Genomic DNA, 24,126 nt, shown 5'->3' with positions numbered 1-24,126 from the left:
TAAAAACGCTCTAAGCCAGCTGGCTACATTACTGTATTCTAGCAGTCAATTAACTAGTTCTATACAATTCAAGTATGGGCTTGTAGTTACCAAATAATCTTGGGTAACTACATCTGGGCTGTGTTGCTCAGGTGACCTGGCTCCAACTATTATGGCACCTGTATTGCCTGAACAAACCAATACCAAACCCCCACCAGTGGAAGGGAATTTAGCAAGACATGGTACTCCATTCTTATTTTATTCCAGGTGTGTAAGCACCTGTAGTGGCAGGTAACAGAAACAGGGGAGTGTGTTGCAAGGTGTTTTGGAGCAATTCTACCTTGAAGTGTAGATGTTGCTATTCTATGAACTCTTGGAAGTAGAGTCTCACTTTCATGCTGTCTTCACAAGAAAATGAGGAAGCTACAATTCTAAATGTTGACTAGGCCATAAGCAGTAGGATTGCTTTTGGCTCTTTCATGAGCCAAAAAGTGCAGCTTTTGCACGCTGCCCTATCTAAAGGTCTGACTTATTTTAATTGCAAAAGCACTATCACTTCCCTCACGTTTCCTAGTCCAGATACCCTTGTGCTCCTGTTCACCCACAACTCCTAGGCAGCTAAAATTGAACAGCTTTCATATACATGCTTCAAATCTTCTAGTATAATATACTATCTTGCAACCAACTGTAGAGCCCACCAAACCAGTATCCAGGCATACCTTCGACAAAGATTCTAGATAGCACAGATGCATCCTGGTAATTCACAGGACTGAAGAAGCAGAATGAGTGTTACCCACGTTGTAAAGTCACACTAAGCACACAGAACACACAGAGGGATTCATCAGGTTGATTTAAATTTTGAAAGGCTTTATACTCTCTTACATTTCAAAAAGTGAATTTGCTCTGCATTACCACATTAGGGTTAAAAAGCTTTTACACAATGTGCCCCCAAACATAACCAATAAGGAGATTACACAATGGGGGTCTTAAATCAGTCTGCTCATTTATTGTGAATATCTTGCAGCTTCCTGCAAACCAAACTTGTTCAGAAAAGAACATTGCTTGTAGATTGGTTGTCCTTACCCACTTATGTGGATTTCTCTGCTATGGTGAAGACAAACTCGGACAGCAGCATACATCCTCCATAAGAAGTACTGGTTTTGAGAATATACTTTTGCTCATCTTGCTGGGGATTATACTGTAGTCTCCAGCCACTGTTCTACAACACAAACAGTTGTTAAAGGAGGGGAAGGGCATCTTCATCTTTGGAGTTTGAGATTAATCTTTTCACCTCATGCCTATCCTCTTACAAACAGTACTTTGAGTAAGGCAGAGTATCTAAAAACATCTTCAGTGGTTTAACTTAGCTGCCTTTATTGGAACTCTGTTGATGCATTCTGAAAATGAAGCTATGGTATCAGGCAATTTGTGAGCTGTGTACTAATGCACAGTATAGAAACATCTTCAAGCAACAGAGTCGAAATGATCTGTCATTTTAGGGAGATATTCTGTTGTCACAACTTCAGCCATCTTATAATGTAGTAATTTTTCTTTCCAATCCTAAGCAACGATACTCCATTCTTGAGAATATGCTGTCCAAGAACAAGAACGGTCTCAGGATCAGTTACGCGAATCCCATTTATTGAAACTCCACCGTGTGTAATTTTCTGGTACCTAAAAAAATCCAAACAGGGAAACTGGTAATGGCAAGATCAACTGTAACAAGCAAATCGTAAATTATTGTTAAGTACTGAAAGTTCAGCTAAGGGCTTTTTCATTTGATCCGTAACTAAGTATTAATTATCTTGCACTTTCAGTTCAGGTTAAGAGTGACTGAAATTAACCTTAGTCTTTACGACTCCCATTCTTACTGAGAGGTATAAGGAAATAGGCTGTTACCTTAGACTGTCCCTTCATCAGGTGTAGATTTTACAGCTAAGATACATGAGGCTGCATTATCCTACTTTTACTTCAAAATGGAATAAGGCTACCTGCTCCCCTCTTTTTAATGCTGGTATGTAGATTGCTACCCTGTTTCTACTTGACTTGGCTGTCCTCATCTTTTGTTCAACTGCTGAAAGCATACCACTATTAACCTGCTCAAGTGAGGTATTGCCAGAGAGCACGGGTGGTAACTTACCCACTAGGTCCATCTGCAATGGCGTTTGCTTTGCGACACAGGTCAAGAACATTCATTCCAGGTTCAAGCACCAATTCAGCTGAAGGAGCTTGTTTAAAAAGTTCCTGTAACTCTAGGTCAGACATAGCTTCCAATGCCTCCACACTGCTGTGATATAGGGCCTTAGTGCACCTGTGAGAACAAAGATCACTCAAAATACAGGGCTAGCCTTATCTTCACACATAGAGCTACTCAGCTCATCAGATTCCTTTCCCCAACTTGTTCTGAGAGTCCACACAGCAGCAGAGGTACTAAAAGTACACCCCCTTTTTTTTTTTTTTGGTCATAATCTGCTGCTCTGCGATTTTTTTAAATAATGTTACTGTATTTTTAAGTCTACAGAATTATTACATTTTTTTCTTCTAACACCTGAGCAACAACTAGCTACATGAAAATAGTCCTTGAAAAGCTATGGATAATTACCATTGAATAAATCTGAAAGAAAACTGCTTGACAAATCAAACTTCACCTCTTAGCAGATTCTAGCCCTTCTCTACCATGAACCAGCTTTGTAACTTCTGCAGCAAGTCGTTTCTGAGGGCCCCATTTTTCAGGTTCTTTAGCATGCATTTCCATAATGTGGTCAATCTCCTCAAGAGGAATAAAGGTGAAGAGTTTCAGGTATCTGTGAGCAGGGAAAAAAAATATTTTGTCTATATAGCCATAATTAAAACATTTCCTGCCTTTGCCATTTAAGCTTAATTAATTAGACTAAAATGATTCTTAGTCAGTTTAAGAAAACTGTATTACAGATGTTCTGTCTTTTCAAACAACTCTGATTTTGCTCACATGCTTCCGCTTACCAGCATAGCTCACGTTTAGTTTAATATTCTGCCCAAGGTTATGTCTTCAAACATAAGACAGTGTGAGATGCTTTTATGAAGCTTATAATGCAATCAACAACTTGGTTTTCTCTTGAAATGTTTATAGGACTTACTGCAATTGTGTGTCGACTAACAAGGCTTTAGATTAATATTCTTAGTAGTTGCACAATACACTAATGCAAAATACCACACCCAGCCTGTGGGACAGAAGTATGTGATGTATTGCAAGTATCTCTGCAGGAAGATTATTTAGGGCAATCAAGAATTTAAAGGTGTGTATCTAACCATACTCTTCACTACAAAGTTCATTTTAATGGGCTTGCAGTACCATGAAATGCCGTGTATTAAAAAAGGTACCTTTACTGATACAGAGTCTGAACCCATGAAATATTGTAACATTAAATACCCACATATCCTTCTTTTCAGTCTGAAAAGTGCTGTTGATGCAGAACCAAAGTCAGAAATACCAGCCAATAAACCTTTAGGAAAGGTAACTGAGTTATGAGACATGTCACAGTGTGAAACCTGTTTGAGGTTTATGAAGACACAGATTTGACAGTGATACTGAAGTTAAAAGCAGATTTAAAACAGAGCATATAGCAACTTACTAAAATTTATGTAATGCCCTGAATAAAGGTATTGGCTTTTTATTTTCAGCCATGTCCCTGGCACACCAGCATGGAGGCCAGTCATCAGTGAAGGAAACTCAAATGGTAAAATGGTATTTGTCACATTTTCCCTACCCTTTTGTGTTCTTAACAATTTAAATATTTTTACACGTTCTTTGGCAGTAAGAATACAAGTTACGTGTGGTTGACTTGGATTCAGAAACAACTCACTGGAGTTGCTCTGCCTTAAGTAATGACAGTTCAGAATTTTGTCTTTTTACATTCTACTGCTTTAAGCAGTAGTTGGATGTTCTGCCAAAGTTTTGGTGTATTAGTCTCATCGTCTTTACAGATCAATCCACTTGCCATTATAATTGTAAGCAGAAACCTTTGCTTCCACATTCTGAAATGGGAAAGCTGAACAGTTAACTTCAATGAAACCGTCAAACATTAAGTGAGGATGATGCAAATTGTTCTTATCTGCAATTTTTAAAAAGATCCACTAGAATTTCCATGCAAACTATCAAACAGCCTTAGGGTTCCACCATGTTAGTACTACTGGTCATTTATGTAACAAGCACTCTTCCCACCATCTAAATGTTTTTAATTAATGCTTGTGTGAGTTATGGTACATGGACAGAGAAAGATGTAACGTTTCTCCACAAGCTGGCAAAACTGCGTGACATTTTTACCACAGTCACGCTACTAGGACTCTTCATCAGGGACTGCAGCGATGGGACAAGGGGTAATGGGTTTAAACTTGTATCTAACCTGAACTTCCCCTGTTTAAGGAAGAAGTTCTTTGCTGTGAGAGTGGTGAGACACTGGAACAGGTTGCCCAAAGTGGTGAATGCTCTATCCCTGGCAGTGTTCAAGACCAGGCTGGACAGAGCCTTGGGTGACACAGTCTAGGGTGAGGCATCCCTGCCCATGGCAGGGGGGCTGAAAGTACATGATCTTAAGATGCTTTCCAATGCAAACCATTCTACCATTCTATGATCCTACTAAACTGTAGCCTAGGATGCTGACTATTACTAGCTGTCCATGCTGTTCTTCTCCTCTCCCTTATTTTGTACTTTCAATGTCTTTAAACTGATCCCTGAAAACCTCTACCTCATGAATTCCTTGTACACTACCCTGTATACTCCTTGCTGTGAGCTCAGAATGGTATGTTTTCCCCTTTTTACCTAACTACAACCACAGTCTGTCTCCCAGGCGTGTTTTTATCTAGATCAGTGGTCTTCAAGCCAGGGTGCTAGCACCCCAGAAGGTATGCAAGATGATCCAATAGGGTGCTGGAATAAAATAGTACAGCTTCAGCAGTAGATTTATGTAAGCTATAAATAAACAAACATACATGTACTGAGAGTGAATGGTCAAAATTATTTTACTGATAGGGGCACGTGATCAAAAAAAAGTCTAGAGATCACTGATCTAGAGAGCTAATATAATCATAAATATGAATTTATTGGCTTTTCTTTAAGACACTATTTAAATTTGATTAGGGATATGCACTTTTTCATGTGATGTGGTTCTAGAAGCTGAACTTTACATGCTTGTTTATAACCTGTTAAGTAGCTTCTTGCTATTTGAATGTAGTGTTTCTGGATACCTTGTACTAAGTAAAAACTTGTGGTAATTAATACCTATTAAGCTGAAGCTGCTTATTAATCAGCAGGAGAGATTTCACTAGATACTGTGATGTTACAGGACTGAAATGAACATAACTTGTAAGATAAAAGTCACCCCACTGGCAAAACAAAGTGCTTGCTTGTTCATCCACATTCTCATTTTATGATGCATATGCTAGCATATAGAGACAGGTTCCACTATCCTATATACTTAAGAACCAGTCATGCCTGTTTATTTAATGAATGTACAGTTACAATTAACATTTACTTCTACAAGGACCTTGTGTTTCACATATCCAAATGAAACAGTTACAAGGAACAGTTAGGATCAGCTTTTAGGAACAATGACCAAAAAAACCCTACTTACTTTTCAACTATATTATCTTGTTGTCTGACAAAAAACTGGTACAGCTCAAATGGAGAAGTCTTATCTCTGTTTAGCCAAACTGCATTGCCGGCAGTCTTTCCCAGTTTATCTCCAGTAGTATTGGTAATAAGAGGTACAGTAATTCCAAACACATCTGTCCCTGTCATCCTGAGAAAGAGAAGAGTAACCGCATGTTGTAAAAACACTGTTACAAAAATAAAATCTCCTCTTGGTAAAGATTACTAAAATACAAGCATTCTGTAAGATTCTATCCTTGATACAAAACAGTTAAATAAGATGAAGTGTGAGGGGCAAATGATGCCAGAATATGGTGACAAGTGCTTTAGGAAGAATAAACAAACAAATCCTTGAATTTAAAAATACACATTCTTTTGTGTGTCACAAAGAAGTTTATATACTTAAGTAGTTTCATGAACAACAGCACTAGCAAATTAAGATATGCTGTACCTTCCGTTTTCTGCTCTAAGCACTAATTGAGGCTGCCTGCATGGCTGGGACACTTGTAAGGCTTTTCTTGTGTTGATTCTCTGTCTTGTAATAGTCCAGCATGTTGTGAAGTAGAAGCATTGTCTCTGATTGTCACCCATACTCACTGATCTGCTTGTGTGCTTCTGCCAATTTTTTTGAGACTTACACCAAATTTGGTGGATGAGCAAAAGCTCAGCATCATCAGGTTTTGTTGAGAAGAAATGCAACTGTCTTTACCAATCCACTACTGCTTTATCTTGGCGTGACTGCACTAGAATGTGTCTGCAAGCAGACTTGTCTCAATATTGTCCCGTGCTTTAGGATACTTCATTTTGGTTCTCTGATTAATTAATAAAAGAACCCATCCTTTTGGTTAAAAAATCATTAACATTTCATGAAGAAGTCTTAAAGCCGTGGCCAAAACATCCATATGTGCCATTCATTATTCTTCTTATATCCCACATTTTATGCAATGCCAACTCCTGGAGCAGCAACTTGTGCTACTCGTGCTGTAGGAATTTTCAACAAGAAGCTGTGCAGTTTAGGGTGCCTGATGGATATGCCATCGCTGCACAGTTAGGATGCAAATGACTCTGCACAGAGCTAGGACACCTGCTGGATGCCCTGACCCCGCTTCTGAGCTAGGACACCTGATGCCCTCACCCTGCAGTGACACACCTGACGGACGCCCTGTCCCTGCACGGAGCTGGGGCTCCCGGTGCCCCGTCCCTGCCGCCACCGCTCCTCAGGTAAGAAGGGATGCCGGCGCCTCGCGTGCGCTGCCCACCCGCCGCCCCTCCGGCCCCGCCGTACTTGGTGACGAGCTCGTAGCCGGACATGATGTTGCCCATCTGGTCGGCGCCGCCCAGCTGGACGCGGCAGCCGTGGTGCAGGTGGAGGTGCAGGAAGTCGTACGCCTGCAGCGCGGGGTACAGGAACTCGGCGAGGCTCATACCGTCGGGGCTGCGCAGCCGCGCCTGGCAGCTCTGCCGGCTCAGCAGCGTGCCCATGCGGAGCCGACCGCCGGCGCCGCCGAGGAAGTCGAGCAGCGGTTCCCGGTCGAGCCAGCAGGAGTTGTCCAGCAGCACGGCGCGGCCCAGCGACCTCCCGCCCGCCGCCGCCGCCCAGAACAGCTCCCGGTGGTTCTCGAACAGCCGCTCCAGCCCAGCGCGCAGAGACCGCGCGTGTGCACGCACCCGCTCCGCCGCCAGCGGCTCCCGCGCCCGCTCCCTGCCGCTGGGGTCCCCGAGGCGCGCCGTGGCCCCACCCACCAAGGCGATGACGGTGTGCCCGGCGCGCTGGAAGTGGAGCAGCCCCATGACGGCCAGCAGGTGCCCGACGTGCAGCGAGTCGGCCGTAGGGTCGAAGCCGCAGTAAGCAGTGAGGGGCGGGCGGCCCGGCTGCAACAGCTCCAGCAGCTGCTCCTCCGCGCTCTGCGCCGGGAACACCTCCTGGAACAGCCCGCGCTCGCACTGCGCCGCCAGCAGCCCGCCGGGACCCCGCGCCCGCCGCGGCTGCTGGTGGGCTCGCCGCCGGAGACGGAGCGAGAGCGGCTGCGGGAGCTGGCGCAGTCCGCCCCACAGCCCCACCGCCCGGCCCCACCGCTGCCGTAGCACCGTGGGCGCCGCCATCTTGCCCCGGGACCGCTGGGAGTGGGCGGAGCGGAGGCGATGGGAGGGCCGGACCCGGCTTGCTTGAGGGGAAGAGGTTCTTGCACCGCCCCGGGGAGGCGGGCCCTTGGGTGTGCGGATGAATAGCCGGTCAGAGGAAGGCCTTAAGGGTCGTCGCTGAGGGTGGTGTCGTACTGTGTGGTGCTGGTGGTTGTCCTTCGGGATATTAAAGTTGTAAACGGAAACGGCATGGTTTGGTTCTTCTTTCATGTTTTGTTTTTCAACCCGTCAACCCGAAATAACGGGATTTTAAGCTGTTTTCAGACTAAAACACGTGCTGGAAATCAGGCTTTTGGCTTCGAGTGAGGAGTCCAGCAGAATGGATACCAAACACTTAAATTGGTAGCAGCGTGGCTTCAGCCCTCACAAAATCCAGAATTCATACACTTTTAAAACCCGAGTGTTTAAAATGTTGTCTTGGTGGGATTTAATAGGAAATTGGGTTCACTGTCTTCACAAGGTGTTTTACCTGCCCATAAACTTCCTCGTTCTTCCCAGTTGTCTTTTAGTTGAAGTAAATCTCTTCTGGCATGGCAGCACGTAAGAGGGCTTGCACCACTTACCTGCCGCTTCCAGGAGCTGCCAGCTCAAGGAAAACAGTGTTTGCGGTGCTGCTTTGCTAGCGTTTTACAGAACCGTTCACTCCTCCTTTTGAGCAACTTCCTGGTTCAGTTTACCCAAACAGTGAGTCTACTTCTATTTAGTGACAGTAGTAAAAGATACTGAAAAATTTTTATGCTTGGTACGCTTTGATGCTTCCCTAAAGCACTGTGGTAGGAGAAAGTCATGAGTAGTTAAAATGGTGTAACCAGCATGATTGATAATGGAAAATAATATTGTTTAGGGAAACTCACTTGTTACTGTAACAAGTCCTTCCAATCTTGGACAGCCCGGCTTTGTGTATTGATTACATGGGAAAGTATTGGCAAACTGTATATTCTCATGCCATAAAAATATTGACAGGGTGGGTCAAAGGCAATGTCAAAAACGAAACAGAGAGTGTAGAGGACTATGAGTCACAGGAGAGAAGGAAGATATAAAAGTACTAGTTTCACCGCTTGAAAGTTATTGGTATCAAAGACTTAACTGCTGACAAGCGTGCAGGTAAGTGAAGTATGGAATCATTCTGTTATACCACACTGGGGATAAACATGATGGAAGAAAATGAGGGTTTGGTGGAAAATAACAGAAGAAGCAAAAAAACCCCCAGAAAAGTCCAATAAGTATCAGTGAGCTAAATCCTGAAATGGTGAGGTATCCGTCAGTGGGGAATAATGGTTGTGCTAGTGGTGTTCTGTAAGAATGGGTGTGGGTGCTGTGAAATACTGTCATTGGACTGGTAGTTGTATGCTTCACAGGGATGGTACGAATTTTTTTTGTTTTTCTGAAGATTTATTGTGCTGGCAAAAAGAAAGGGGATTGGCAATGCAAGATAACAGAGTTTCCTTTATGTTTTGTCTGCTTTTATGTGGGGTGAGGGGTGTTTATTAGTTTTTAAATGTGAATAAAGACAAATAACTTACATATTCATATACACACACATACATGTATATCCTCTTCACTACAGTGCTTTTGCTTCAAATGTAAGTTAAAAAGAAGACTTTTTGTTTACCTTGGAAAATGAGAGCTTCTGGAGCTGAGGACATGGAGGATGGTTTGTATCTCTTTGCTCCAGTTAATCATCTTGATACAGCCAACTGAAACAGGCACATCTCTTCAGCTTCAGAAATAATACAAAAACAGGACATCACAACTGAAGTTTGACTACTTCTTTGTACATAGAATGAGCAGCAGCAGGAGTTTAATCACAGCCCAGAGCTCTTCTTTCAGTACTAATTTCTGTGGGATTTATTAGTTTTTTGTTATTTGCGTCATGGTATGTATTGCTTTATGGCTGTTAATCAGCAGAGTGTTCCTTAGCAATAAATGGTGTGCTCCTTAGGCAGCACCACCACAAGCTTTTGTCTGTGTCACTTTCATTTTCTGACAGGTAATCTGTATGTGCAGTACATTAAAAGAAATAATTCTGTATTCTTTATTGAAATACTCTGCCTTCGTTCCTTATATTACTGAAAGTGCTGTAATCAACAGTGGTTTTTTCTGTAGCCTGACCATGTTTGAATTTGCCTACTAATTACGACCTCTTTATTTGGACCTGTTCAGAGAGTCATCCATGCATACGCTTAGAAAAGAAAGATTTGTGCATGTTTCTAGCTCGCCTTATGGAGGAGTCTCCAGAGTGTCATGCCCCATCTGATGAGGTATGTAACAGGGTATCATTGCTAGGAAGTATTTTTGCTGCTTATTTTACTGAGAATTAGCCTTTAAAACATCTAATGGCATTCATCAAACAAAACATTCATAAACATCTGTTGTGTGATCGCCACTTTTATGGTGGAGTGAATCTGATGAGGTTATCCATTCTAGTCTTGTGTTTTGAAAGTTACTGCTAGTAAGCCATACTGTTAAAGTTTTCATGGAAAGCTGATAAAGTTACATAAAGATACTGGATTCCTAAGAATTGATTAATACCAATTTTTTCATTTCCCTGTGTCATACTGCTGAAGCATACTGTCATGTCCTAATTGTTCATGAATACCATAATGAAATCATAGAATCATAGAAACACAGAATCATAGAAACGGAAGGGGGTTGCCAGGGAAAAGTGGCACTGTCATGTGGTTGCTTTTCCTGCTTGGAAGATGGGGATAAATGATGTTCAGTTTTCTACATGTAGGGACATTATGAAGAGTGTTTGTGTTTACCTCTGACTTAAAGTAGTAAATCGTCTTATGAGGCAGTTGTTGGCCTCCCTCTGTCCTTCCTGGGAGTACTGAACCAGTTCAGTTTCTGTTCCTGATGATCCTGGGGATTCACCCAGTTTCGGTCGTTTAGCCAGAGCTGCCATTGCTTTTGGGAATGGCACAAAGCAGGTGAAACACCCAGCTAAAAGAAGACTCATGTTCTAATTGACAGTCTTGTCAATAGCTGGAATGGTACTAGACAGCATGAGCAGTGGTAATGTGTTTCCTCTTTGGAGATGTTGCTAACTCAGGGAGTACAATTCTTTGTGTGGCTGTATCTGAAGACATTTTAGTACTTTGTCCATTTATATTATGAGAATAGAACCTATCACACATCGTAGCAAGACCAGCATGCCTTTTGCGTGCCAGACATTTTCCATTGTTGTGAGTCTTCCTCAGACTCAGCAGAGCTGTAGGCTGTGAACTCATTCACATAAGGATCAGTTTAGGGATAGCATTTGTTAGGTGAGAGAAAACAGAAACCTCTCTCAGTGCTAAGCGCAGCTGTAGTAGCAGTAGCTTGTTAAGCAGAGCTCTTTTAGCCCTTTCCTCACAGGACGAGAGTGACAGACTTTGCAGATCAGGCTTGGATGGTGATAGCCATATTGGTCCTAGACACTCTAAGAGCCATTGTGCTTTTCTAAAAGAAACAACAAACTCCATTTTATCATTTAATAATTTTCTTATTTCCACAATTAAAATGCACCCTAGCTTAATTTTAGTTGTGAATATGAAAATATTAAATATTGTATCTTCAACTCCATATGCTGATTGGCTTATGTAGAAAGTTTTTCCTACTCCAGGTCATCTGAGAATGGTTTATAAAACTATCAATAAAATACTACACAGGGATCGAATTATCAGGTAACAGTAACAGTGATGGCTACACTTCTGCAAATTTTAAGAACTACTTCTTAAATATTACTGAATTTATAAGCAGTTGATCTGATAGACGACCTAATAATAACAACCAGCTTTGAATGTAAAGCAATGGAATCATAAAAATGGGCTGAAGTAATCTAATCCATTTCCTTGCTGTGAAGCAGATTTAAGTCCAATTACACCACCCACATCAGATTCTTGTCTAACCTGATCTTCAAACTTTTCTAGGAGCAATTGCTCAACCTTCTTAGGTGAAGCTTCAGTCTTCCTCTTAGATTTTTGTTGTATTTTGGTTTTTGGGTTTGTGCTTCGAGTAACTACAGTTGTGCGATTCTTCTAAATGTCTATTGTGCAAGTAGGTCAATAGTAACATTGTGTGTTGCTGGTCTGTTGAACTGTAGTTCACAATAGTCTCCTGACTCTTGTGGCTATCAAATGTTTTCTATATCGTGTTTGCTTGTTTAGTTTATGTTTCCAAAGCAGGATCTTGTTTGGTTTGGTTTTAGTTTCAACTTCTTGCTGTGCAACCTTTTCTGTATTCTTATTTGCTCTCCTTTCCTGTTGTGTAATGTAACTGCCTCCTTTGACTTTCTTCCTGTGATTTTATATATATACCCTTTTCTTTTTGCCTTTTGTATCCCTTGCTAGTGAAAGCATCTATATTTTTTCAATAATTTAGTCTTTCTATTTTTACCTGTATCTGCTATACTATTCCTTTATCCTTATTCTTCACATTGCCTTTACTTCCTTTCTTATTTTCTGATTCTACTTTTGGTAAAGATCTGTTGTTATAACCAAAGTGGTCTCATGGTGTTACTGACTTTTCACTTACATCAGGATCTTTTACTGCTGATTGTCTTCTACTAAGTCAGACTCTCATAGTCCATGGAATATTGTTCCAAGAGATTTCCTAGAAGTTGGTTAAATTTGCTGATATATATTTCTCTGAAATCATTATCATAATTCTATTTTTACAACATCCTTTCTTATGTATAACATCATCATAATTTTTATTGGAATTACTTTTCATTTTCAGATTTATGGTGATTTCTTCTGTGTTATAATAAAATGTAAAGTATCTGCTTTCTCACTCATTGCTGTAATAAAAATAGGCTGCAGTATGCTTCCATAGCTGCAGGTATGTCCTGAACATATTACTTTTCTAGCTGCTATCTCCAGAATTCAGTCTATCATTATCAAAAGGTCCTTAAATGCATCAGAAAATTGCTTTATGGATTAAAATAAACAAACAAAAAAAGGCACTTCAGCCTTTTACCTTTTGGTCAGGTGGTCAGTAATAAATCTCTGCAGATATCTCTATTTTCTTCATTCTTGCTTTGGTTAATGCTGTTATTTATTTGAGAAAATTACAGAAATGCATGTTCACACTCTTCTTGAAAGATGTTAGTGAATCCCAAAGCTGCTATTATTTTCTGAAAAATATCACAAGGTATTCAGTTCTCTGCAGACATCTGTCAGGGCAGGTGGAGCAGACCTTCATGTGGTGAGAGGCTCCCTGCACGTGTTACTGAACTTCAGCACTGCTGAATCTACCTGGAGTAGGTTATTCCAACTGCTTCTGTGACAGAGGAGGCAAAAACTGTTATCTAAGAACTGAATAATCTGGACTAATTTTGAAGTTGGCCCTGCTTTGATTGAAGAAGTGGATTAGATAACCTCCAGGATTCCGATTAAAATCTAAGTTACTCTGTAGTGATTATTATATAAGTGTCCATGCTCTTTAAATCTCTTGTACATCGGTGTAATACAGGTATTCTACTGCCCACTGTTGCTACAATAGTGCACAAAGTAAATTATACTCTGTAGTGGATCTACCAGACTTGGGGGGGGGGGTGTATCTAGAGACATTATTAACTTTAATACCAATGTGTTTTTCTCTTTTTTCCTACCACAGCTAATACAGGTTTATGAAGAACCTACCTTTATATATGTGTGTGTGTGTATGCTTGGACAAATTTGGCTAAAAGAAACAAATACTTCTGAGAGTGTTTTAGAAATCTAAAGCTTGATCTTCCTGATTGATTCCAGTTTTGGTTTGATGTGTCTGTTAAATGGAATTTTCTTGAGAAAAAGTGCAAATAAAAAATCAATTCATACTAGATTTACATTAACTTTTCATAAAGGGAAGTTGTCACCTAATGATGGTGGGACTAAAGTCTAAAGTGCAGTTAAATGTAGTACAATGTTTCAAAACCTAGAGAGTAGTTTTGAATCTGCATGCTTGTAAAATAAAATCTGCTGTGAAAAATCAGCTGCCATTTTTTTTTTTTTTTTTTTTTTCCCCTTCAGTTCAATAAGACTGGGATTGTAATATGTGAATCAGACAAAGTTCACAAAATGGTAGCTATGAGTTTCTCCAAACCTGGGCTGCATGCTGTACAACATATCGTTCTGTGTCTTCCCTTTTCTCTGCGTGACCACACTGTATATTTGTCAAGGAAACCATGCTCAACTTGTATGACATTCCTCATTCAAGGTATAAAATACATTCTTAATCAATCTGTCTGTGTTAACTGCAGTTTTACCTGAGTAAAAAGTTCATAAGTGACCCCGCTAAACATCATGTCTAGGAAAACGTGCTACATGGCTCAGTCCAGCAGTGATGTAATCCTTTTTTTATGTAGATAGTCTCTTAAAAATAAGTGAGACTGCTTCCATGGGAAAGGACTCGCAAACTGTGGGGGGTCGTTAATGAAAGTAAGGTACTGATTGTCTATGTTCAAATTCAGATTTGAATTGAATATAGAACTATTACAGCGGAGCGGTTTAAGCCTGTGGGTAACAAGATAGGCTTTGGACTCTAATGCATACACAGAATTGCAATGCAATAGAAAATTGGCCCACTGTTTCAATCAAAAACCATGTGAATTAGAAGTCCCACCCAACTGTATGGCAGCTTGCGTGACTTTCAGTGCTTGTCTCTAGGTTCAGTTTCTTCAGTCTATTACTGGCCAATAGCTCCTGAAAAAAAGGGAGATGATTCAGTGGTTAAAGAAGATTCTCAGCAAGCTGACTGTACGCTTCTCGGAAGTCATATAAGTAGCGGTGTGCTCTTACCCATGACAAGCTTTGAAACTGTGAAAATGATTGCAAAAAAAACACGATGCAAAGGACAGCCGAACAGCAATTTTAAGTTGTCTAGTTATCAAACTGAAGACTTTGAAAAATATCATTCCATGTTTAACATAGATAAAGATATGTATGTCAAACGGATGGAAAATGCTTTACGTTGCTATGATTTTTTATTGGAATGTTCCCAACTTGAGAAAAAAGAACCAAAGGAAAATGTTCATCGGCATGCATTGCAGCTTTGTTATTTTTTAGCAGCAAGATCTGGTAAGTTATGGTGAAAGTATATAAAGAATAGTAACTAAATATAAAGAATGAATTACTGTCTATCTGGTTTTTATTATTGACATTGATTCGTTCAGCTACTCCAAAGAGTAAGTTTTTCACAACATATGTGGATATCAGAGGAACTGGCACGCTTTCCTAACATAACTGCTCAAATATTTGTTACACTAAAGTTTGATGTTATTGTTTATGTTTGTTGCAATACTGAGCTTAAATATAGAGTAGAAGATGGAAACACATGTTATGGAAACATAGAGAATAATGTTTTGTCACTTAATTCATTTTGGAGGGGGGAAAGAATATTATTTATTGATAGATTTAAACATTCTTAGTATATTGTTAATGTAACTAGGTGAACTTACAACGAATCTCATACATGGAATTTTATAACCTTTTATATTGTGTTATTAAGATTTTGTATCAAGCTAATACTTTACAATTACTAATCAAAGAATAAGTGTACCTTGAGTCAGATTTTAAGTTGTAGTGTTCTTCTGAAATCTGACATTTGTTGTACTTGATAGTAGTTATGCCTTGTGTTACTGTGTAAGGTTATCTGTCTAGAATTGGATAATGTGTCTGCATGGAGGGATTCTTTCAACATATAAGCAGTTGCTTAATGACCATGCATTAAGGTTCTACATGTTAATCTGTAAATATATGTTTAAAGTATGAAAAAAGTAGGTTTTTAAGTGACATAAAAATCTTTCTCTGCTCTAAAAGATGATCCAAACCGAGGTGTGGGGTGTACACTCTATAGTCAGGATGGATATTTTGTAAGTACATTGAATTCTCCAACACTTGTAAAATTTCTATTCTGTGCTCAAAAGGGTGCAGTTTATTTGACTCAGTGTAGATATCTGCAGTGTGGATGCCTACTTCTGACTTATTTGCCCTGGCTCCCTTTCATAGCTGGTAGAGGTCTAGAGTGCCATTCATCCTAATCTGGAGGCTGGAATAGGCCAGGTAGACGTGGTTAGACTTTATTGAATACAAAGGGAATCTAGACTGACTAGTTCAGGTGTAGACATGTAAAGAAGTTAAGTGAGATGAATTACCTTCATGAACACTTTCTCCCATAATAAATATGCTTATGTAATGATAATATTTTATCATCTAACTTAAAAAAAAATAATAATCCGTAAAGCCCATTAAAAAGGAAGATCCTAAGTTTCTTGCACAGGTAGAGAGACAAAAAGATGGTGATGAAATTGATGGAGAGCAATGACCTCACTGTGCAAAAGCAAAACTAGATTCTGACTGTGTTGAAAGGGATAACATAATGGGGTGGTGAGATGCTTGTGGCAAAGTGTTAAATCTGATTAAAATCTTATATAAATAGCTGTAAAAACTTAGAAGTTAGATGTACCTAGGAATATATAGAAAACATATATTTAGATTTTGAAGCTGTATTAGTAGGTGATTAAAATGTTTGGAAGGATCTGTTAGATTTTTATTATTTATTTCTTTTTTTTTTTTTTTTTGGCAGTTTGGGGCAGGCTATAATGGATATCCCATTGGCATATTATATGCAAACTTGCCCTCTAAAGGGAGAAAAAATCGAAGGACTGAACTTGCAAAATCGGAAGTTGTTCTCCATGCGGAAGCAAATGCTCTCCTGTACAGGTTATTGTTACAAATCTAGTAATGAATGACTTCACAGGCATTCTTTATTACAATAGATGTAAATAGTGTGCAGTGTGAGTAAGTCAGTGACTAATCATGGATTTTCTCTTTGTCGTTTCCATCTGTTCTTCACCCATTAATCCAATTTAAAGATTATTTTTAGCTTTGCAGAAAATGAATTAATTTTGCAAATACGTATGTTTTTCAGATCAAAGTCCAAAATAGAAGAGAGCGATATACTTTACTGCATCAAACCTCCCTGTCGTGACTGTCAGAACCTTTTGAAGGATATGAAAATCAAGACAATTCATTGTGTAAAAGAATCATCCAAACAAAGTGAAGATGTATGCTTATGTAGTTTTATTTATTTATTGTCATAGTGTAATTACATGTTTGAGGAAAGGGTGGTCAGTTTATTAATAGTTGACTTACAGGAAAAATACATCAGTTCTTACCCTTCTGTATAGGAGAGGAATTATACCAGGTCATCACCTACAAAATGTTTCATTCTTTATACTCGTATACAGCTGGAATTTTATGGCTTGCTTTCTGCATTGGAGACCTTTACACTCTGATACTTCTAAAGTCAGGAAAGGGACAAGTTACATATTTTAAGATCTCGAACTGGGGAAGTCTATCTTCCTGTTCAAACTTTATGTCAGAGCTCTGGAATGTTCCCTGATTTTGCATCTGGCTGTATCTGAACTCTTATGGTGATAAGACCTTGATATGTGTCTTGATTGAAGAATTTGGAACATAGATACCGAATGGAGCTGTGGTATTCTTCATTAAGACCTCCAATATGAAGGAGTACCTCTGTCCTGCATTGCACACACTTTTTATCCCTCAGGGTAAATGCAACATTCTTTTTTCTAAGTAAGTCTCACATTCACATATTTGAAGCATCTGATGAGTTCAGCTTTACTGTTCACATGTCTGTGCTAGACAGCATATAGTCAGATTCATCACAAGACATCACCCTTGTGATGAATCTGAAGTGGAAGGAAGAAGTATTTTCTGGGTTTGCAAACGAGTATTATTCCTTTCAGGAAAGTCCAACAATTGCTTAGTAGGATTTAATCAGATGTAATTTAAATCAAATAATTTGTGAACGCCTTTGGAGAAATCTATCTGAAAGACAATGTGTCAGTGTTGGTTCAGGTCCAAGTATCCAGTTAATTCCCATATTCTAGATTAAATTCTACCCCTATAGAGACAACCATGGCCAAGGTATTAAAAATCTTCTTTGCCTTGTTTTTTGCTGGCAAGATTTGCCCTTGGGAATCCCATGTCCCTGAGACTGGTGGGAAGATGTGGAACAATGAAGGTAGTAGAGTAGAACCTGGTTATGGAATATTTAAACAAGTTGAATGTGCGCAAGACCATGGGACCTGTCAATAAGGTGACTGTAAGTAGTTAGCATGGTTTTATGAAGCAGAAAATATGCCTGACTAATCTGACATCCTTTTGTGATGAGATGACCAACTGGATGAGTATAGAGCAGTAGATGGTTTTCATCTTGAATTTAACAATTGCGACAGCATGTCCCACAGCATCCTAATAGACAAACTGGTGAAAAATGAACTAGATAAGTGGACACTGAGGTGGATTGACAGCTCCCTGAGGTGAGGTGATGATTGAGATGCTGTGTCCAGTTCTGGCCTTTCCAGTACAAGAAAGATAAGGACATATGACCGCAAGTCCTGCTAAAGGCCATGAGGACAACTAAGTAATGAGACCATTTCTTGTATGAGAAGAGGCTGAGAGAGCTGAGACTGACCAGGCAGGAGAAAAGAAAGTTCAGGTGGGATCTTATCCATGTGTATACCTGATGAGAAGGAGTAAAGAAGACAGAGCCAGAGCCTTCTCAGCGGTTGGACAGGAGGCTGGGCACTATATGAAATACAGGGAATTTCACTGAAATGTAAGAAAAAGCCTTTTTGCTGTGAGGGTGATGAGCCCTGGAACACATTGCCCAGACAGGTTGTGGAGCCCCCATCCTCTGAGATACTCAAAACCTGAGTGGACATGACCCCAACAGATCTGCTGTAGTTCACCCTGCCTTGAGGTCTCTGGACAGGAGACCTCCAGAGGCGGCTTCCAACATCAGTGATTCTGTGAGTGCCTGGTTTATTTGTTTGCTTTTCTTTTTTGTTTTAGGATCATCTAGATGGTTTAAAGAAAAACTTTGACTATCGTGAGGTAGGTTTGAATCTTGAAGATTAGACTCAGGGTTGTATTACTAAGAGATAAATAAAAATAGTTAAGCAGATAGAAGGCATGTCAGAAGTGGAAGCAGATAATGTAGAAAAATATTGCTTCACTTTCAAGATACATCTGATGGAGGTAAAGCAGTCTGAGTTGGGAAAAGAGGGAACTGGGACACACAAAACTACTGATGAACTGGATAAATGCTTAGAGGAGAATAGGCTATGTAGTTGACTTTTATCTCCCTGTAGAGAACAAAAGCATTAGAAATGGAACAGAGGAGAACGAATTCAAGGACCCATGTATGTCCAGTGGTCCAAGAAATCTTCATGTTAGATTGATTAATAGGTATTACGAATATAATGGTAGATATAAGCAGATAAATTGTGGAATGTATGAAGTAAATGTTTACATATGCTTTATATACCTTGTTTGTTTCTTTGTTTTCTTTTTATTCCAGTGGAAACAGTGTGAAACTCAACTTATGGCAGGTATGGTTAAGATTAATTTCCTCCTCCTTTTTACCATTCCATTTGGCTTCTTTTGGTATTACTTGAATGTTTAAATTTAGAAGTATGGTATATTACTAAGTATTTTTCTTTAAAGCCCTTTTTGAAGGATGCAATAAATACAACAGATCTGTTTATAAATGGCATATAATTACTGTAAATTGAATTGAGTTACTCTTAAATTAGTTTTGCTTGTTCCAACCTTCATTTGGAACTATACATTATAAGTATCTGTACCCTGCAGATTCCATTTCTGCCCCAGTACTTCTGAATATGCAGAAGACAGAATTATACAGAAATGTCGCCCTTTTGGTTTATAAGTGGCCAAACCCCATAACTGGTCACAGTTGAAAAGTCAGAGGAATAACATAGCAAGTTTCTTGGGTTTCTGTTCTTTTGCTAAGTCATATTTTTTTCCCCAAAATGACTAATTGGCATCCTTCATGATAGTTTTCTTATTTCACGCCTTTTCTGTGAATTTCTTCCAGCCTTACATGGATATATCCAAATCTGTGGAGGTATTGGGCTTGACTCTTCTCCACATGCCACTGGCTTTATGCCAGTTGGAGAGTCAGGTCACCTACCACAGAATAATGTTATCAATATTGAAATTTTCTTAAGTAACTTACAATTTTATTTAGAGTAGACAACCTGTAAAAAGTAACAGAAGTTTTTAAGAACACCACACATTTTGAGAATACACAAAATCCTTTATACTTCTTGCTTGGTTTCAGGAAAAACAAAGTTATAACTGAGGTAGAAATTTGAAATCTTAGTCATATATAAACTGAAGCACCATTGCTCTTACTAAGGGAGAAAGATTTGAAATAAAAATTTGAAACAAAACTAAATTAGAAGATAGAATCTCCAAAAATGTTGCTGACCACATCTTCATGGAGTGTGAAGATCCAATGGACGAGTGATCTGGGGAGAACTATGTAATTGAAGAGGAGTAAGGGGTAGATTATTTTAAAATTGAAGAGAAAAGTGTGTATTTGCAGTAGGATGAAATCAAACTGATGGGAAGAGCAAGAACCAGGAAGATGACAGGATGGCAGAAATGAACAAGCAGAGACTCAGTATCAAAGACAAGAAGAGGCAGTCTTAAGTGTGAAAGCAAAGGGAAAGAGAAGGCAGTGTAAGTACTGGCCATTCTGTATGTGAGGAAAACATTATGCATTTGGAGGGTAGAAAGATGAAATTCAAACTTTAAAAAGATATCTAACAACAAAAACCCAACCCATCCCATTGTCACCACCACCACTGGGCAGTCGTGTTTATTTCTACATGAAATTCAGTTAACTGTTTTATATCTGGGCAATTCCCATTCATCTTAATATAGATTGTTTCTGAATAAAGTATCAGAGTCTGGCCTGACTGTCAAATATTGTCCTGAACCAATTGTGACTTCTGAGATGTCCAGCTCACAATGGATAGTGTGTCAGTGTTGATAATAAAAGAGGAAGGGCTGATAAACTTCAAAACTTCATGTAATCTCTTTTTATGTGCTATTTCAAATCCAACCTTTTTCTTTTGTGTCTTCCAGTCCCCAGTGATTCAGAAGACAGTGAAGGAGCAGAAGGAATGAGTGATGAAGGCAAAGTGAAATAAATTCAGTAAACTCCTCACTAATCATCATAGGTTTTGGTTTCCCTAATTTAATTTAATTAAACAGAGTTGAATAAACGTAATTGTCCTGAAAGTAGTGAGCTAGATATTGCACAGCACAGAGAGCTGATGTGCAAACTTCTGACATATCTCTCTGGCAACATGTTTGTCTTAATTTTAATTTTACTTTATCCATTACATGGATATGTAATACATATCCATTACATGTATCCATTACATGTATCCATTTTGCTACCAGTCTTACCAAACGTTATTGAAATCTTAAAAAAAAAAAAAATAAAAAGCATAAAAAGCGGGGGTTTTTCAACTGTGACAGTTGAAATATTTTGAAGAAGAGTATGACATAAGGCAATAGAATTGGTCTTTCCAGATTGGCTAGATCTCCTAGACTATATCTCCTAGACTAAGATTGCACATTGGATATTCACATGCTGTTTCTTTCCTCTTGAAGTCAGTAGAAATCATTGCCTATGACAGAAAAGTAGATAGCATTAAAAAAGAATAACAACCCCCCCCCCCCAAAAAAAAAAAAGAACGAAAACAAAGAAACAAAACAGAGAAAAGGGAAATCCAGGATAGCTCTGCACTCTGTCAAGCAGAGGCTCCTAAGAAGATAATTTCCATTTTCCTCAGAGGGCTGGCAGGCATAAATATATGTGCTGATGAGTAAAATGCAAAGATAAGGCTCTTTACAGGGTAACTGGCTCATCGAGCTCTGATGTATTATTAAGAAACAGTTCTTTAGTTCAACGTACATGGAAATTATAACCCTTTTCCCTAACTGTCCACCTAGGACCAGAGAGCTAAATAATTATCCTTTCTATCTCATTACCAGTAATTATTTACTAATTGTGCGACATTACCTATTTTTTCTGCAGGACTGTTTTGATTAGCTTTTCTGTCCACTGTTTCTTTCTAGGTCCTCCCATTCCTCATCTGAAGAAAGAAGACCTGTGCATCTTTTTAGCGCTACATATGGAAAATTTACCAAGTGAATCACAGGAATCTGTGAGTTACTTCAACTCAAGCATATTCATTGTTACCAAGACTAAAAAAAAGCCACATTGTCAAATAGAATCTTGATTTAAAAATTATTGACTTGGTGTTGTGAGCAAAGTGATCTTAATTTGGAGAATTTTTACTTAATCCAATTTATTGCCGATAAATACAAACTTCTGTTTACTGAATTGGGTATTGAAGAAAAAAAGAGAACAGAAAGAGTTAAATACCAAAGTAAACATTTTTCTCAGCTTGAGCCAAACACCTACACTCGTACTTTCCTAGTCTCGACTGTTTTTACCTTATGTTACTCTCAGACACTGAGGTGATGGGTGGTGCAGGAGGTTGGGGCTGTGTATGTGATAGTTTGTCTGCAGCTCTTCTGTACTTTTTCCTAGTTTTCTCTGCTCTTCTATGCTTCCTACTGGCTCTGCCTTGGCGTAGGCTGTCAGCTGGCTGTGGCTCCTCAGGAATGTCTGTTCCCCAGTGTGGGTTGCTTGTGGGCCACAAAACCTGCAGTTAGGATTTTAACCTATTATATGCTTAGACTCTGGATTTTTGGTAAATCAAAGCTGTTTGAGGCTTTGAAGTTATATAGATGTCTGGTGGTTCCCACCATGAGTATCCTCTGAATAGTGTTGTCATTTGTTTGATACTACACCTTGTCACTCCTTTCTCCTGTTTTGGTAGTCTGCAGTAGACCAGTTATTGGAATATCCATCCACCTACTTTTTTCATGAAGTTACACACACTTACAGACTTTCCAAAGGTCTGTCTACCTCTTAACCCTTTCTGGACTCCAGTAAAAGTATTTGCCCTGTTGATCTAGAACACAACAATTGAGTTGACACACCAAAACTGTCCGAAAATCCACAAGAATTTTCTAGACTGCTTCATCCCTACTCATTTGCAACAAATGCCATTCTTTTTCCGTGAGATCCTTTGATTGCTTTATCTTTAAGTACACATAATGTGGACTGTCATTCACTGGATGGTTATACTTTCATTTATATACCTGTACATTTATTTCTGCAGCATTACAAAACTGGAATTGTCATCTGTGAACCAATCAAGCCCAAAAGGATTACTGCTCTGGGCTGCTCAACAGGGGCACCTCATGCTGTGACAAAAGTGCTGTTAAGGTTTCCTAATGCGCTGAAAGGCTGTGAAGTTTACATGTCTCGGAAACCTTGCAATTATTGTGCAAAATTGCTGGTTCAAGGTCAGTATCAAAACTGAAATATCTCCTAGACTAAGACTGCACGTGTGTCATACGTACAGGCTGGTAAACTAGTCACGCCAGTCATTTGTCTTCCTCTTTATTTGCTTCCGGTTTGCTCTCTGCATTTTTCCTCAGTTGGTTCTTATATGAATCATACAGGTCCCTGTCAGAAGTTGATGTAGCTAAATATCTTATACAATAGGTAGCTGTGATTATTAGAGAACATTAAGATGTGATTCATAATGTCCTTGTACAAATTGTTGGTATTTGCTAACACATGGATCGTGAAGGAATAGTGCAAGTCATTAATGAACAAAAGAGCCATCAGAGCTTGTTAAATGAGAAAAAAAAAATAAAGGATACAAAATATATGTTTTATATATATGTTATATATGTCATAGATGATATACATAAATATATGTTATATATGATATGTATTTTTTTTTTCCTCTGTATCTTTTCAAAACAATCTCCTTGCTTTGGAAATCTTTACAATTTGGTAAACATAAGTAGAGATTAAAGTTTAATCACCTGGAAAAAAATATAAAGTAATCAATTGTATATTAAGTTTCCCTTTTGACTCTGAAAATAATGTGATAATAAAAAATATTTTAATATTATTTTACTAATGTGAGGAAAAGCTGCAGCTTGCTTAAGTATATTCTAGATCACTTTATGTTTGTTAGTGGAAAACACAACTGCTAGTACATTTCATATTTAATATTAACCTTGCATATCTGTTTTCTTTATTCAGCACAAGTCTCACACGTATATTACTGGCCAAATTTTGAAATTAAAATGGCAAACTCAAAGCATGATCTGGTAAAACATGCTAACGCCATCTTTACAGAAAGCAATGTTGTTGCTGCGGTATACGTACCAACAATAGCCAACCAAAGAAAAATGAAAATACTTAATTCAAATGAAAAAGCATCTTCTAATGATGATTTGGTTCCAGTTTCATCTATATTTGATGAGAAAATTGGTGTGGATATTTTAAAAGAATTTAACTTGGAACACCTCAAAGATGACCAACTGAAAAAATACACAAAAAATCTTACTACAGCAAAGGACTGTTTTCAATCTCTTGCAAGTTGCAAAGATGAAAAAATAAAAATTTTAGAA

At 38.9% G+C, this 24,126-nt stretch overlaps 2 protein-coding genes across 2 annotated transcripts; one reads left to right on the top strand and one right to left on the bottom strand.

The window, feature by feature from the left end:
* Positions 1-885: 885 nt before the first annotated feature.
* On the bottom strand, positions 886-7,857 carry YARS2 (tyrosyl-tRNA synthetase 2). Its single transcript, XM_080635507.1, has 5 exons — positions 6,891-7,857; positions 5,589-5,756; positions 2,628-2,783; positions 2,120-2,290; positions 886-1,653 (listed from the first exon to the last, which is right to left on the bottom strand). Exons 1-5 carry the CDS (start codon positions 7,706-7,708, stop codon positions 1,494-1,496), a joined length of 1,473 nt encoding a protein of 490 aa, XP_080491633.1. The 5' UTR covers positions 7,709-7,857; the 3' UTR covers positions 886-1,493.
* Positions 7,858-9,391: 1,534 nt separating this feature from the next.
* LOC308216961 (cytidine and dCMP deaminase domain-containing protein 1-like) lies at positions 9,392-18,660 on the top strand (the record flags this gene model as incomplete). Its single annotated transcript, XM_080609663.1, has 8 exons — positions 9,392-9,401; positions 9,911-10,008; positions 13,744-13,930; positions 14,380-14,790; positions 15,532-15,584; positions 16,298-16,434; positions 16,643-16,778; positions 18,595-18,660. 8 exons carry the CDS (start codon positions 9,392-9,394, stop codon positions 18,658-18,660), a joined length of 1,098 nt encoding a protein of 365 aa, XP_080465789.1.
* Between the last annotated feature and the right edge of the window lie 5,466 nt (positions 18,661-24,126).

This window comes from Psittacula echo (genome assembly GCF_963264785.1).
Source record: "Psittacula echo genome assembly, chromosome: 1".
Lineage (NCBI taxonomy): Eukaryota > Metazoa > Chordata > Aves > Psittaciformes > Psittacidae > Psittacula > Psittacula echo.
Note: the sequence above shows the minus strand (reverse complement) of the source record. Positions and strands in the feature narration are given on the sequence as shown.